The 17,006-nt window shown below is 41.8% G+C and overlaps 1 protein-coding gene across 1 annotated transcript in view; it reads left to right on the forward strand.

Moving 5' to 3' along the window:
- The window catches only part of LOC110261207 (uncharacterized), a 333,192-nt gene that overhangs the window by 2,968 nt on the left and 313,218 nt on the right, over nt 1-17,006 (forward strand). The window contains exons 2-4 of the mRNA XM_084964684.1: nt 247-402; nt 2,240-2,457; nt 4,572-7,591. Of these exons, the coding sequence (XP_084820810.1) occupies nt 6,906-7,394 (489 nt within the window). The 5' untranslated portion in view covers nt 247-402; nt 2,240-2,457; nt 4,572-6,905 and the 3' untranslated portion in view covers nt 7,395-7,591. The remainder of the gene's footprint in view (nt 1-246; nt 403-2,239; nt 2,458-4,571; nt 7,592-17,006) is intronic.

Consider the following 17,006-nt stretch of genomic DNA (forward strand, 5'->3'; position numbering starts at 1 on the left):
TTAGGGCCTGCAAGATGAATCTGGGGTACTCTTTGGCTACTATCCGGGAGAATTCATCGCGCGGGTCACTGGAAAGCCGGCAAGCGCTGGATCTGTTTTGGGAAGTAGGGCGGGGGCGCGGGCATTTATGCGGTCTTTCCACCCACCCTCGCCTAATCAGGCTGCTCTCAATCAGGTTTTCAAAATACTAATTTTGATCTAAGAGCTCCTATCTCTGCATAAGTGGAGGAAATGATTCATTTTTAGAGGCTTCTGGGCTTGGAGAAGAAGAGTGGTCGTCAGACACGCGAAGACCTGAAAGACTGGTCTGGCGCCCGCTTTACTCCTGGCGCCCGGCAGGGACGCGGACCTTTCCTGTGGGTAATAGCGTGCACCCAGCCTTGCACTGTAGGCCTCCCGGTGGTGAGTTTATTTCTGCGTCCCAGGCGGTGTAAGCCTTTGGCTGGGTGTCCTAAGTGGAGGCGGGAGGAGGAGGGGGATGTGCAAGTATTTGCTATGAACGTCAGGGCTGAGCGTCTCTCAGGTCCAGGGCCCTACCACCTTCTGACCCCTTGCCAAGGGAGAGCATACTGAGGGGTCATTCCTGAACAGTGGCCCCAATTTCTTGGAGCTCGCTTCACACCTCTTACCCACGCTCCTCCTCGACTCTGGCAAAGGAAGAGTTCGCCTGATGTTTTGCAGAGTACCTCTTCCTATGTTGGGTGTTTGTGCAACCAGGACTCTCCTTGTCGTGTAATGAAGGTTTTTAGTTCAAACTCTGGTCGAACGAGAACAGACCAAAAACCATCATCTTGTGTGGGGCGCAGGTGGGAGAGGAATCGCTTTGGGGCGGTTCCAACCTACTGAATTGTAATTTCTGGAATGTCACCTCTCCTTAAATGAAAATCTGAGATCTCATGCCCACCCAGGGGGCAACCAACACCCCTGGACAGCAGCGCTCTTTGCCAGGCTTGGGGAAAGCAAGCCAGAGAGACTTGGGAGTGCATGTTGCCCCGGGCTTTTCGGTGCCCTGAGTGAGTTGTGAGGCGCAGGGTGTGTCTCCCTAAAGCCTGAGGGGGTCAGGGAAGGGATCAGAAAGAATCACATCTTGATTGGAAGACCAGGGCTAGTGAGTGGGAACACCAACCCGCTCTGACCCCCACAGCTTCCACTCACCGCGAAGAGCTGCCTAATTGGGCTGCGAGCAGCTGCGAAATTTGTAATCGCCTAATAAGCCTTCCACCTCGGTAATTCTTATCAAAAGGCATAAAACTGATATTTTCACACTCGGCTTGCGCCACAGGAGCCGTTTATAAACATCCTTCATCAGTGGGATGAAATTAAGCCTGCATTGACAGAGGTCTCTGGAACTCGATATTTAAAAGCAATAGATCCGAATTAGCAAATTATTACTTTAAGTAGGCAAAGTCCCCACCAACTTGACTATTGAACCCTTTGCCTCTGAGCTCCTCGCGGTGAGTAACTACATGTTTGAGGGAATTTAACCTGGAGTTGCCGCGGTACTCAGGCAACCTCTGGAATCTCGCTTCTTGAATCCGCGCGGGCTCCGGCTCCCAGTTACTAGCTGAGGACGCACTCGGGTCAGACCTGTGTAGACCTGGGAGAGAGATACACTGCTAGGGCCCGGACGAAAGCGCGGTCGAACCAGAGGCAACCAGGACTCCCGGCCCCACAGGCGCAGGGCCAGCGCCAGCTCTCGGGGCCCTGCAATTTCCCCGACCCGCGGCTCTCACTTTCCCCAGGTAACCGCGCCAGGGGTTCGCCTGAGAACTGTTGGAAATTGGAGGTGGGGAAGATCTTAGCGCGGGTAAGAAGGCTCAGCTTCTGGGTAATTCTTGCGGCGATCTTTCCTCATTAGCGGGTAAAGCGCTTAGCCAAGAGCATTCTGCAACTGTGCAGGTCAGACTTGGTTCAGGGTTAGGAGAGGGTATCTTTTGATTCTTACCCACCTCATCTCTAACCATCATTAATACTGATCTGGAAGGAACAGAAGGAGATAGCTTCCAGAGGTTTTTTTCCCCCCCACAAACTTGAGCAGCTCAGAAGCCGCGTCACCACTCAGAGATCGCGGAGTGGGGAACTCGCTCACCTTGGAACTTACTGGTCCCAGACTCCTTCTCAGACCTTGTTACCCAGTTTCTGAGGGAAAAGCAAGGAAGCGTTTATTCATGCCAGCGGAGGTCACTCAAAGGTGGCGAGGGCCTCTGTCTGGGACCCACCGATCACTCCCCTACTGCAGGCCAAGGCCGAGGCTGCAGGGGCTTCCTGGCGAGGCTAGAGTGCTCCAGCGCGGGACCGTCGGGAACGCACCACTGGCAGACCCAGCCTCCGCTCTCACGCCTGCCCGGCGTCTATTCCGCTAACTGCTGTGGGATGCGCCCGCTGGGACCAGCTGTCACCCGCGGTTCAAGAAACCCAACAACCAACCGAAGACCGAATTCTGCGCGGGAGAGGGCTGTACGTATAGATTCCTTTTCGAGAGGTTCGATCGTCACCCCCCCCCCATTCCCCCTCTGAGCCAGAAAAAACCCTCTCTCTTGAGCTGTGGCAGGAGAGAGAGGAAGCGTTTCCCGCCGGATAGGACGGAGGGCAAGAGACAGAAGCAGTAGTAGCTCGGAATTAGGCAGGGCACAGGCTGGGACGCTCCCGGGCTGCGTTACTGCGCAAAGCGCGGAAGTTCATTACACTCTTTACTGGTTGTGACATTTCCAAGCCGACAATCTCGCGTTAAGCACGCTTGTGGTTTGGAGTTGACGATTTTATATGCAGTTTATCGTTCAGAATGAGCAACACGGCAGCGCCAGTGGAAATCCGATTCTAACCTGTTTCTGCTGACCTCTGCCCACACAACTCTGTAAAAACCAAACTATGAGTTGGAGAGAAACATCAACTAACTTCCTTCTCCCCTGCCCGGCGGTTTCCTACACATCCTAGGCTACTGAGCTAATCCAGCTTGGAGCTCTCTAATCTGGAAAGAGGTTGGAAACCAAACCCAGCAGGCTTCCCCACCTCCACCCTACCCCCACCTCCACCTCGTTCCCCAGGGATTCACTGAAAGTTAACTAAAACCCAGCAAGGGAGGCAGGAGAGCCAAACTTGATCTGAGTGCAAAAACGTGGGTGCCCGATGGGATGGTGTTTCTTAGGTGGAGTGGGAGGGGTGGTGGTGGCAGGGAGCTGTATGAGCCAGCTTCGATCCCGTTTTGATGAGAAATTTCAGCTCGGGTAGTTAGCCAGTGTGAATACACCCATACAACCCCACACACTCTCACCAGTAACCTTAATGCTGAGGTTCCCCTGCCCCCCCCCATACTTGCATGTCCCATTGCTGTTTATCCAATGTATCTTTTAAACTTATACTTTCTAAAAAAGTCTGCAAAATAATCTTGAGCCATAACTTTTGAAGTTAAAGAATTTTTATATAGATTTCTGATACAGGAGAGTGGTTCTTGTAACTGGAGGTGTTTTCTTCCTCTCCTTCCCCTCTCCCTTCCTCCTTCGCTGCCTGCATTCCAGACTTCATAGAAGATCTGGGTTTAAGAGCTAGGTAATGGGTTATAACAAGAGAACGATTTTTGAAGTTAGTCAAACCTGTAACAGATTTTCGAGCAATTTATTTAACAACTTAACACCTTGGTTTTCTCATCCTTAAAATGGGGGTGACAGCACTAATGATGTTGAAATGTGCTCGACAGATGCACAGTAAATTCTCAATGAATCTACTGCTCCTCCCATGTCTTTCGTTGCCACCCAGAGATATCTGGATGCAGTGGCATCACCAAAGGCCTCAATCCATAAGTGACACGCAAGGCCGATATTGATTCCAGGTGGCCAGTGCCAAAGGAGACAGTCAGAGGTGCAGGGGCTCTGGAAAAGAGTGCACAGCCTCAAGCCACCTCCACCTTGGCATCCCCGGCCCAAGGATGAAAGCAGGCAACTTTTCCTCCTGTTTTGTCACTGGTTTATTTTCAGGGGTGGTGGTGGGGTGGTAATCTGGCACATTTACATGCCTGGCATCCTGATTTCTGTCAGTTTGTTCAAACTTCTGAATATTGTGAAAGTGGCAGTACTCATAGATGTTCCTTATTACTTGTCAAACGCCCCAACTGTCTCTGAAACACGCAATCTTATCTCAGTAACCTGCCTAGGGCTATTTTACCAGGCCGAGTCTTGTTATTCCAGACGCCAAAGCCTGACTTTCCTTCTTTTTTAAAAGCCTGCGTTTTAACCATTCCTCTGTGTTGTCCTCTTTGCTGTGAGTTCAGAAAGGGACATTTTCAACTAATGGATTAATTCACCCAGTCTAGTTGACCTGGGTTGCAGCTCCAGCACAGGTGGTCCAGTAGTCAGCCCCTTGTCCTTTCCTGCTTCCTGCCAAGCTGCAGTCTGTTAGCAGCTACCCGCCTCCAGTTTCCGGTAGGAAAGAGCGCCCCCTTCCAACCTCTACTCTTTGCAATGCTTAGGTTTTTGAATGGACCGTTTGGAATGTCAAATAAGCCAGCCACACAGGGAAAAAGGAGTCAAGCTTTTAAATCAGTGGTAAAATCTTTCTCTTTTCTTCAAAAATTACAGAATTTGACAACTAATCATCAGTGAATCAAAGACTGGATTGAACAAGTGACCGCTGCTCTCCCGGTCCCTCCTGTGGTGCAAAGGACAGCTCTCACTTCTGAATTTTCCTTTGGACTAAAACTCGAGTGGCTGAGTAGAGTCCGCAGAAGCCTCGATACCGATCTCTGGCTGTGCACAGGTCATCTCGCCGCAACTTCTATCACCATTCCAGAGACATCCTTAGAAATAGTTTGCCCTGAAACAAACAGGTGTATAAAGTCGACCCCAATAGATCTTGGGCAGCAAGCACCCTGGAGGCAGCAACCATGTACTGTTCCGACTCTCTGGAAACTAGTTCAGTATCTGGCACAGGGCAATAAAGGATGGTTTTTTTGAATGAAAATATGTGCTGGCAGGTGCAGAAGGTTTCACACTTTTCTCTGTATTCTTAGTTCTAGCTTCCAGTTTCTTTACATTGGCACCTTCTTGCCCAGGACCCAAATCTTTCAATCCCTTAGAAGAGCAAGGCAAGGAAGGGTACAGATAGTGTAACAATTTAAATTGAGGGAATTGCCAGCCTCCAGTTTTCTTTTAGGGCAAGGGCTTTATAATGGTTCATTTCTGCCCCTCTGGACTGTCCTTCAAATCTCAGTGTTTGCAATTAAATTGGAAAGCTATTCTGGGTGCCTCAGAGACCATCCGGTCTGAGCCTCAGTTATAGAGGAGGGGGCTAACAGGATTAAGAATTGGAACATATTGGACCCCAGAAGACTGGGTAAGCCTTCATGGACTCACTCCAACTGCACACACGGAAATGCTGTGTGAATGGGCCACACGTAAGGGATGTAAGTTGACATATTTTGGCTTGCCCCAGGGCAAAAGAAGGTCTGGGGTGGACAGTTAGGATAGGAGTTGAGGTCACTTATAGCCAGATGCTGATGCTGTCAGGCCTTCCTGGCTTGGGAAGGAGATGTACCCCGTTTACAATCTGCAAAACTGCAGAAGATTGTGGAGGAGACTTGCTTGCAGTGGATAGTCTTAATCTAGACAGATCCCCTGCTCTGTGTCAGGCCAAATTGTGCATTCTGCTGCCTGGGGTGGGTCTCCCCAGACTCAACCCTTCTCAAGTAAGGATAGCTCCTGAAAAGGAAGAGGAACCTTGGGATTCTGAGACTAGAGTCCGGAAGTCCTGGAAAAGGGCTGGAAGAGGTCTCTCCACCTGAAATGATTGTACCAGCCTCATGGTGTTGAATTTACTCTGAGGGGAAAGCACTAGGGCTTTATCTTAAAGACTGAGGTCTCTTAAAGACACACCAAGGTTTGCAAACTCAGCTACAGCAGGCAAAGAAACATGGCAAAAAGAATCCTTTTAAAATACAATAATTCCTCTCATTTCCTTCAAATAGTCACCGCTTCCTCTGGAGGGACTCAGAGCAGCATTTTTTAAAAGGGTGCCTACACGTTGCACTACCTTTCAGAAATAATGCCTCAACTGGCTCAGCGCTTAGTTTGCACTTATTATTGCTGTTGGGTTTGAAAGTCACTGAAAATAATAGGCAGCAGTTTCTTGCAGAGCTTTTTAATAAATACAATGCCTTTTCAAGGTTTCTTGTTCCTCCCTTTTTCAAAATACTTTTGCCCTGCTTCAATAATTAATTTTAGGCATATAATGGGAAAAACCTCTCACATTATAAAACATCTAGATCACTCTGTAAATCTGTCTTTTAAAGCTCAGGATGGAAAAAAATTAGGCAGTTAGTAAACTAAGCCATAATTCATGATTTATACACTGTCCCCCACACCCCACCCAGGCTGAGATATCTTTTTTTTCCTAAAAAGGCTTAGTATTTTGAGAGGTGAATGTGTGCATGTATGTAGATACTTTTATAATAAGGAATATCATTTATTGTTTGGCATCACCTGGATTTCACATATATCGTCACATATACTCCTCACAATCACAGAGGAAGTAGATATTATTATGTCCAGTTCACAGGTGGGGAACCCAAAGCTCAGAGAGGAGACTCAAGTTCTCAAGGTCACTGATTCCAAGGTCTTAACCATTGTGCCACATAAAAAAATATAGGTTGAACATCGAAGGGTATGAAGCAAAGTCCCCCTCCATGGTTGGACATGTGGTCTCTCTCTTCCATTTGGAGAGGCCTGAATTCTCTTAGGAGTTGGGGAAGAAGAGGACAGCAGGCAAGGCTTGAGGGAGCTATCTGCGCCGCCGCTGTCTGTTGTGTAGGGCTCAGAAGCAGGTTTGAAGCCCGAAGGGGAAGAGAGAGGAAGGGCTAGAGAAATGGAAAGCTGGCGGGGGTGGAGGCAGATCGCGTGCTGGGGGAACACTTTCTCATGCCTGGTCGTAAATATTTGCATTTCCTTGGAAACCCCCAAGACCGAGGCGCTGGCCTGCAAGCCCCCCCCTGTGGAGCTGAGGTCCTTCCCCGCCGGCAGCGGCCTAGGCTGGCTCGGCTCTGCTTTTGGAGGCGACCTCCCATGAACAACTCTGGAGCCCCTCACGTCCACGAAGCGTTCGGGCCGCGGTTCCCAGACCCTTGGCTTTGGTCCCGGCCGGGCGGCCCCGGGGCAGGCTGGGAGCGAGCCCGCCGCGCGGTGCACCCCGGGAGACGCCGAGGCTGTGAGTGCCGCGCGTGGCGACGAGGGCGAGCGTCCGTGCTGCTTGCCCTGGACCCAGTACAGGCGGGGGAATTCTGCGTGAACCCCCACATCTCTGATCCAAGCTCGGGGAGAAAGCGGGAGGAGGGGAGCCGCGAGTCCAAGCGCCCGAATGCCTACCCCAGGCAAGCCTCTGAGTCAGGATGGTCGCCCTCGTGGGTTTGACCTCTGCCCTCTTCGTGCCCTTTTCCGTGGGCGACCCTAGGGCGGAAACTTGGGTTTCAAATGCGAAACATTTGTCTCCTGGAATCACATCTGGCTTCCAATGTATGTTAAGACTTTTCTTAACCGAAAAAGTCAGCGCCTGAAGGACACCCAAGGCTCAAGGCCTTCTGCCCCTCAGCTGTATCTGCCGCAAATAGGTAGGTGATTCTTATTCAACCCTTCCCCCAGAGTGCACATCCTAGTACCTCACAGGCAGCTGTTACTGAAGAGGGAAAACCTAAAACCCAAACCTACGACAAACCAGGCCGTGGAGCGAGGCCTGACTAGGTCAGAGCAACGTATGTCTGAGTTGATCTGACTCAAAATGCCTGAGTTGGGAATGCAGGCTTTGGCTTGGACTGGTCTCCTTCCAGGCATAGTGTCTACGCAGGCCTCTCATAGCCCTGGAGATCTAGGCCCTAGGGGCATGCAACCTGACCTGAGCTTGGGAGGGGGCAGAGTTCTGGCCTTTGGAGTTCAGTCTACTTGGTCTTGGTTTCTGTGCCAACCATAATGTTTGGCCCTTGGTACTTTTAACACTCTTGTGCAATGTTTGGACAGATAACTTGTAACTGATCAGGCACTTGTATACAGCTCTAATAAAAGTATGTGTGTATGAGAGAGAGAGGGAGGGAGGGGGAGATTTTTCTGGGCAGATGAGAATATTTGCAGTTTCAAGCGAAGGATGGGGCCCTTAGATCCTTTAAAATTTCTAGGTTAATGCAAGAACGTATTTCCTAAAATATCATATTTTTAAAAGCATGTATGAAAAAATGCATTCTTAATTTTGGCTACCCTGATAGAAGTTTAATACTAACCCATAAGAGGAAGCCAAAGGGAAAATATTTATTTGCCAACCTTGGTCTGGAAAAATATCAGTAGCATTTCTTATTTGAGAAGGAAATGCATTTATTCAGTCTTTCTTTTTCAGTTGGCAAGGGCATCGTTTTTAATATATATCCCATGTTTATTGTTTCTGTTTGGTACTTTGGTCATTTGCAGCACATCTGTTTCTGATATTGTTCCTGTGTTAAGCACACACTATTGTGTTAGCAAGATTTTACACCATCTGTTTAAATTATACTTCTTCATTTTATAATGTTCTCTCAGTCCTGGGCATATATAAAATATACTTTAATGAGATTATGCTTTTATACTTGCTGACAGACATCAGAAACACATTTGCCCAGGTTAACAGTTTAGCTAAATGTTGCATAGAAGGAACAATATTAAAATAGTAAAGATGCTGGAAAAGAAAAATATTTAGAAACAAAACTATTAAATTAAAATAAAATACTGCTTCGCACACAAAAGAATTTGGATGTGGCTACTGGAAGTTAATGTATGTTTCCGAACATTTATGTATCTCTTCATTATATATATTAAACTTGGCAATTTGTATTTCTGATATTATTGGTAAAAGTATAGCAACTGGTTTAAAATATAAAGTAGAATAACATAATGTAACTATCAAATATATATTAAATGTAATAATACAGATAAAGTTAATTATTGAGCCTAACCAAAATTACACATACAATATACATATTATATTTATATATATAAAATCTCATGGTCATTCATAAAGATTTTTCACCATGTTATCAAAAAGTAACAGGAAATGTTGCCTGCTTCTGTGCTTTTTAAAAGTAGAGCTATTTGTGACAATTCAAAAAATATTAAATATCTATATTTGATGGCTAAGCATATGTATGTAATTGTGGTATAACTAAGACAGAAATTGGCTTGAAAAAGTGAATACTGGCTGAATGTTTTCAAGTATTTTTTCTAGAACATAACACACCTATTGATGCCTTGACCTATTTTGTTTACATCCAATGTGCATACCCCAGTGTAAAACCTTAAAAATGGTAATTTCATATACTTTAGTTATAAACACAGAAATATAAACCTTGACACTTGGGTTAATAAATTTCTGATATTCATTCCTGGAAATTAGCATTCTTCAATTGACAAAGACATCTCCTTTGATTGAGTTCTGCCAAAAACAGATTGTCACAGTCTTTCAGTTGTTACCTTGGCAGACTGCTTTTATGACAGACGCTATGATTAAAGATGTGTCCATTAGATAACTTCTTAGGGGTTTATAGTTTATATTTGTTTCTTTAGGAACATAAATCTTTGTTTTGGTGTATTTAAATTCTAAGTAAAATGTATCCATGGTGGTGTGGGTAATAGACATTGTTTAAGCAAGAGAGCTGGCATTCAGTACCTGGTTACTGAATGATAAATCCGGTTATATAGCTGGAACCAGTTTCAGAATATTCCTGCCTATATATACTTCTAAAAAAGTATCTATCAAAATCTACAGTTTTCTTAAACTATTAATATGGATGTGTCAAATGTAACCTATAAATTTTTTAATGACTGATGTTACAAAAAAAAGCAAACCTTATGAATCTTCACATGTCTAGTTCCAATTAATCTGTTTAGACCATTTATTGGATAAAGTAACAAATCTGATTTTGTCAATCTGGAGTTCCGTGCCAATATTCTGTGTGCCTCTTTGATGTCTAATGCCTTTTCCTACACTTATTTAGTCCATAGTTACCCTCGTGTAAAACCTGGGATTAGAAGAATAATTAACTAGAAACATTTTCTTAAAAAAGTATTTTTCAGCCACATCCGTATAAAAGTGGTGGTCTCAAATTGATGTCAATGATTATTGAAAGAAAACTATATATATCTTTGTGAGTGCATTTCATCATCTACAATGTGCCAGGTGCTGAGGGTACACAGAGAGTAAGACATGGGTGGTCCTTGCTCTCAGAAAATTCCCAATCCATTAAGGAGACTGACAAAAATATAACTAGCTCATCCCTGCAGTTTTATAATGATTTTGGACTATTCCTTGGGCTTTGCTGTGAGCCACAGGGGAAGTCCACATTCCTTGGGCTTTAAATTGGTAAAGTGTCAGATGATCTTGTCATAATATTTTCAATAGATTTTTTGAATTTTAAAAAATTGTATAGAATTTGTATGGAATGAAAGTGAACAAAAGCAGACCACTCCCAGAAGGCTATATGGCTTCTGAGATAACCAACACTTTGGGTACTTTTTCACCTGTGGGAAGGGGACAGCATTAAGTTGCTGTTTCTGAAACATCTGCTCAACTATTTTTTTTTTTTTTTTTGTCTTTTTGCTATTTCTTGGGCCACTCCCGCGACACATGGAGGCTCCCAGGCTAGGGGTCCAATCGGAGCTGTGGCCACCGGTCTACCCCAGAGCCACAGCAGCGTGGGATCCGAGCCGCGTCTGCAACCTATACCACAGCTCACGGCAATGCCGGATCGTTAACCCACTGAGCAAGGGCAGGGACTGAACCCACAACCTCATGGTTCCTAGTCAGATTCGTTAACCACTGCTCCACCACGAGAACTCCTGCTCAACTATTTTGAGTCTTGCATCATAATTATTCCTTGGTCTGTTGTAGAATCTCTTGAAAGAGTATTAGTGGGATGCCATATTGGAGCTAGAAAAAAATTTAGATTTGTTTAATTCCAAAATTTGAAACAGCTCTTTTCTTCTTGCCTTCCCCTTCTCTCTTACAAGACAATTTTATGTTTTATCACTGAAAATTTTATAAATCATTAGGAGGGGAGAGGAGGATTCTACAAAGGCTGTCATTTAAGGCAGTGAATGGCTGAAGTCAATATTTGCTTTTATTTCCCAACAGATATTTGCTAACTTTGGGAATTAAGTATCCTAAAACTACAAGACTGAGTTTATTTTTCATACAAACAAATTGGGGATTAAGTGTTTAGCAGATTTTTAAGTTGAATGTTTTGTTTATAGAAAGTTTTGTTGGAATTTAGAGTTTAAAATGTAGATGGAAAGTTTCTTTCACACTTCAAAGAATTGTAGCCAAATTAAATTTAATTACTCTGATACTTTCAGAGATTAAAGTATAATTTTCTTTTATATACATTGATGAAAAATATCAGGAGAGAAAGGAGCAATTATTTGATTGAATTAATTGAATGCCTTTTACCCTTGAGGAAACATTGCATTTTAATTGTTTTCTGTTTAATCATGGTTTTTGGAGTAAGTCTGTATTATGTTTTCCTTTTAGAGGGTATTGCATCTCATTTTGCCTCACCATAATCATAGATCTACTTATGTGATCAGTTGGTTCCTACTGGCTGCTGTCACACATTTCATTTCTGATTTTCACCATTTTCCTCAACCCCATGCTTCTTAAAAAAGCAAAATGCTGAAGCGAAAGCTCTTACAGTTGGGGTCTGCTGACCTGTATTTCATTTCAGCCCCTTCTATTTTTGGCTGTGTGATGACTTTGGGGAAATCATATGACTTTCAAGCCCCAGATTCACCATCTTTGTGGGGAGATAGGGGTCATCAGAATAAGTCATCACTGAAAATCTTTCCAGCTTTAATGGTAAATCACTGTTCACAGATTTTTAAGAACTTTTCTCAAACCAGCTTTGAAATCTTAGTTTTGACAGCCCTCCTGAGGGAAGCTTTTCTTCAGGTTATATCCCTATTTAAAAATACCACCATGTTGTAGCTTATTTACTGAAATCAAGCTGAGGCTAGACTCTGGTTTCTAACCAGCAGCAGTTTCTTCTGCAAAACTAGATAAAATTATTGTAAGAGAAGTTAACTTTGACTTCAGCCCAGAGTATGAATCCAAGTCTAACAAAACGAGAAGTTCCCAGTCTTCCTCATTCTTCCACTTCTTTTCTCTCAACCTTAAAAACCTACTTTAAATGCTGCCTTCTCCTTGAGTATTTCCATTCAAGCTGGAGATGATTTCTCTTTTCTTTGAGCAACCATATTCATCGAGTTGGGAAGTTGCTTGGCTTTTGAGAGTCCACTGTAGGCACAGCTGAATGTGATTTTTCTAATGCAGTAGCTCTGGCTTCATAGTTTTGGTGATTCAGCCTTAGAGTTTGGTGTTTAATAAACCCCAGATGAAGCAGAGCTAGAAACTGGCAGTGTGATCTGATAGGTCATTTGTTAATAAGCTCAATATATTCTTTGTGTCTTTCATTTCTAGAATTCTCACTCATCATGGGTTTCACATGTATTTATTGGTTTGTTTTCTGATAGATATAATGAATTTGGACTAAAATGTCCATCCTTAATTCAGGTTTCCTTAGTGGATATGTGCAGGGCAGTGGACTGAAATCAAGGATGAAGATTGTGGCAGTGGAAGAGGCTAAAGGGAACTAGGACGCTGTAGGCTTGGTTTGAAGTGTGATGATATTTTACTTTCCAAAAATATGTTTTTTTAAAAAAGTTATCCAATGTATTTCCTGATATTAATTATGGTAGTAAAAACATTGGCCTGGCTAATTTTTTTTTTTAGGTGGTGGACAACTCAATAGCAGCTGAGTAGAATATAAATCTCCTTAACCTTTTTGGCTGGGATCTGTAGCCTATTTCACAACTGCAGGGGATTACTTCCATTCTCCTCAAGGTATAGGTTGTTTCCATATAAAATAATTCTGTGTGTGTATATATATATATATATATATTTGAACTTACATAGAATTGCATATGAATTGATATAATTGTTATTAATATCTGTTACCAAAATATTAATAGATGAGGGTAATAAACATTGCAGTTGCCTTACCCACATCTGTTTTGTTCCTTACACCATCGTGTAGTAGCTATGTAGTTTGACTCTAACCCTAGGTTCAGGAATGGCAAATTAATGGAGGTACATCGATCACTTTGATTTTTAAACACTAAATTATAATTTATCTAAAATATTATATTGCCTTCAGGTGTGCAGCCGCACTGTGATCGATTTCAGGGATGGTTACAGGAATTAAAGATTGGTAATATGTTTTTGCTCCTGGCTGTATTCCTAGTGCCAAGAATATACCTGATGTACAGTAGGTGTTCAATAAATATTTGTTGAAAAAATAAATAAGGCAAGACTGTCTGATCAAAGTAATCCTTGCGAGTTTTGTTTGCACCTCAGAATGTTGGAGTGTCCTTATTTTCTGTAGATATAAACTAGGAAAGCTGTGGCAAATGTATCCATTTTGTAGCCATGAAGAAATGCCCAATGATGGAACTGACACATGGAGGCAAGAGGAGGGTAAAGCTAAGAAAATGAGTAAGAAAAGGAGCCTCTGTTTAACCTGTACCTCTACTTTATCTCTATGGTTTAAACTTCCGTGAATTAGATTTTTTTTGATTCAACCAGGAGCATCCTAAATTACATACTGAGAAAGGTTCAAGGTGTATAACAAAGAACAATTAGCACATTAATTAACTCTTTTCCTACATGTAATGATTGTTGAAGAATTTAAAGACTTGAATACAAATCCACCATCTGACAGTCTTTGATTGAATTAGAGTGTTTGGTAAAAACTCTAAGACGTGGAATCTAAATAATTTTCATATTGTGGTTGAGCCAGACTGACTTTAACAAATCAAGTAGTTTTAAAAATATAATTCAGCTTTTCTAGATCCAGAGGCTTAATGTTAGGTAATACATAGAAAACTGGGTATGTTCCTTTTAGGTAAATTTTAGTTATGTGGCTTTTTACCTCCCCTGAATTTGATATAATAAAAGCGTGTATATTTAGAACACAGTGGTATACATAGTATACCAAATAAAATAAAATGTCTGAAGTGGCTTTAATTTAGTTATAATATAGAATGTAGCTTATTGATCAGAAATAAGGCATATCTCATCTACCTTTTCATTATGTATTAAAGGTATATTTTATTTATTTTTCGAAGGATGGTCTTTTATTTATTTATTTATTTATTGTCTTTTGTCTTTTTAGAGCTGCAGTGGCAGCATATGGAGGTTCCAAGGCTAGGGGTCTAATTGGAGCTGTTGCTACCGGCCTACAACAGAGCCACAGCAATGCCAGATCCGAGCTGGGTCTGCGACCTACATCACAGCTCATGGCAACGCCGTAACAACCCACTGAGGGAGGCCAGGAATCAAACCCACAATCTCATGGTTCCTAGTCGGATTCATTTCCAATGCGCCACTACGGGAATTCCTAAAGGTATATTTTAAAAACTCCTAAATCTGTGATAGAATTGTAGCCTTAGGCTCTCTTCCAAAACATAGTTACTAATTTTTAACACAAATCTGTAATGATTTGAGCTTACCCTGAAGCTGTCTATAGTTTTCATTCCGTATGACAGACTGTCAGTAAAAACTCAGAATTTAAAATTAGAAAGCTGCACTCTGGAATGCTATTTGAAAACTAAAGACGGCATTGGCAGAGAGGTATTGGGGTTTGTATTAGCCATACAATGATTACCTTTCATGATCTGATCTTCACAGTCTGCTTTAAATACCTGATCTTTTTGCTTGGCTGGTACTTTGTACATGCCTTGTTATCAGATGGGCTTATCTAATTTTCTTACTAGCTTATACTTTTTGAGTTCCTTATGATTCCATAAGGAACTTGAGATTCTTAGTGTCTTAAGTAGTGGCTGTACTGTGTTCGATGAACAAATGAATGGATCAGTGAATACATGAATAGCTATACTTTTTGATGATATCTCAGTGTAAATTAATTTAGTGACCAAGTAGTAATATGAATGTGTGAAGGGGCTCAATAAAATACAATAGGGAATGTGACATACTTTCCTTATAAGCATTCAGATTAGTTTTTGTTTTAAAAAAACTTGAGTGTCAAGACATTTATGAAAATTGCTAGTTTGAGATTCCTTCATTAAGTCTTCTTTAAAAAAAGAATCTGAATTTGAAAAATCAGCTATGCTACTTACAGCCTGTGACCTTTTTCTGCCTGTTTTTTTATTTAGAAAATGTAGTAGTAAGTTCTTCGACTAACTTAAGCGGTCATTGTGATGATCAAATGATGTAATGTATCAGAGATGTCTATTGAAATGTAAAGCAATAAACACATCTTAGGTAGCCTTATGAATATCTAGAGCATAAATTGTGGGAGATCTTCTAAATGCAAACAACAAAAAAAGCCAGAGTGATAAAGGCTCATTAGCATTTAGGGATCATAATTGAAGAAAGCTGATAGTGGATTCTGTTGGAATTCATATCTAAACTCAGGTGTCTTGATTTTGGTAGATACTATGCAACCTAGGGCTTTAAAACTGCTTGGGACTTTAAAGAGTTTTTAAGTGGGGTCCAAAAAGACTTCCTACCAAGAGAAAACACAGTTTGGAAATCCTGTTGGAACAGCAGATAAAACATAGTGTTTGATCTAGGAGGTTACCAACCTACAGAGGTTAACTCCACTGACCACTACCCCAGCAACTGTGCTACTTCTTAGTCTTCCCTTTACAGCCAGGCCTTTAGGAAGGCAAAGTCTAAAACCCTAATGTGGGGAGGGAAAAAGCTGACGTTCAAGAGGAAGAGGAGGTAGATAGAACTGTTTTTGTAAAACATAAAAAAGTATAGATAATCTAAGTGATGAGCAGAGAAGCAGTAGACCTTTTCTTCTGACAGCACAAGAACGGAAAAGATGGTCTGTGGATATTAATGCAACAAATATTTATTGAGCAACTGTTGTGTGCCAAGTGCTGTGACAGGCACTGGGGACCGGCTGATGAATAGAACAGATAGGGTCTTTCCTGATCCCTTAATGCTTACAGGCAGGTGCCTGACATAGACATTAAATAACTTATTCTACAAATATTTTTCCGTATATGGGAATAGATGATACTACAAAGTATTTATGAACCAGTTTTCTAATGTAGAATAATGTAATTCTTGTATCTTTTCTCTCCAAACTAGTTTTCTTACATTCTTGAAAATAAATGTGAAGGTATTTCTTTTTTCTCTTCTTCAAAATTACTACTAAGTCTGATTGTTAAAGGAAGTAGAATTTAATTCAACAATGAAAGCAGATGTAGGCAAATTCTCCAAAATCTTAAAGTAAATAAATAATTAAAAAGCAAAAGAATTAACAAAACCAAATTATGATAAATAGTTTAAACATTCTTGAAAACTTTTTAATTTAAATAAATCTTAGTGGGTTTTTTTTAAGGAAAAAAGGTTTGTTGAAACATTTCTTATTTATCTCATTTGTAGTAAGTGCTTAGTAAATATTTGTTGCATAAAAGAGTAAATTCATGGTCAGAATCTGAAGGATATGGAAATATAGTAAGAAAAAAATGAGATTTTACTTCTCTCCTACATGTTATGACTCTGTGAAGCTGATGACTGTAGTTTTAATTGAAAAAAAAGCATACGCAATATGAAGAAGCTGATGGTCTACATGGCAGGGAGAATTAAAAAAAAAAAAAAAAAAAAAACCCTCAAAGGCAAATAAACACTGTTTAGAAGTTGCTGGCTTCAGAGTCACTTGTAAATCCCAGAATGCCTAATCTTAAGTATTTACTACCTATCTCAGTTTCCACACAAGCATGCTATTTACAAAACTTTTGCGAAGAGGTTTTCCACATCTGTCAATTATTTCTAGCTACTAGCTAATTTGGTAGTTTAGATCAGAGAAAATAATCAAACAGGCTTATTTATCATGATGCAGCTGAAGCTTCCATTTTCAGAAAGTGTTTTGTACGTCTCAGTAATCATCAAATCACCAATACCACAATTTTTTACTTTAC

Source organism: Sus scrofa, chromosome 6 (assembly GCF_054392235.1).
Source record: "Sus scrofa isolate SSC_HxYL_T2T_F1_AM1 chromosome 6, Sscrofa_HxYL_maternal_Yorkshire_Landrace_v2.0, whole genome shotgun sequence".
Taxonomy (NCBI): domain Eukaryota; kingdom Metazoa; phylum Chordata; class Mammalia; order Artiodactyla; family Suidae; genus Sus; species Sus scrofa.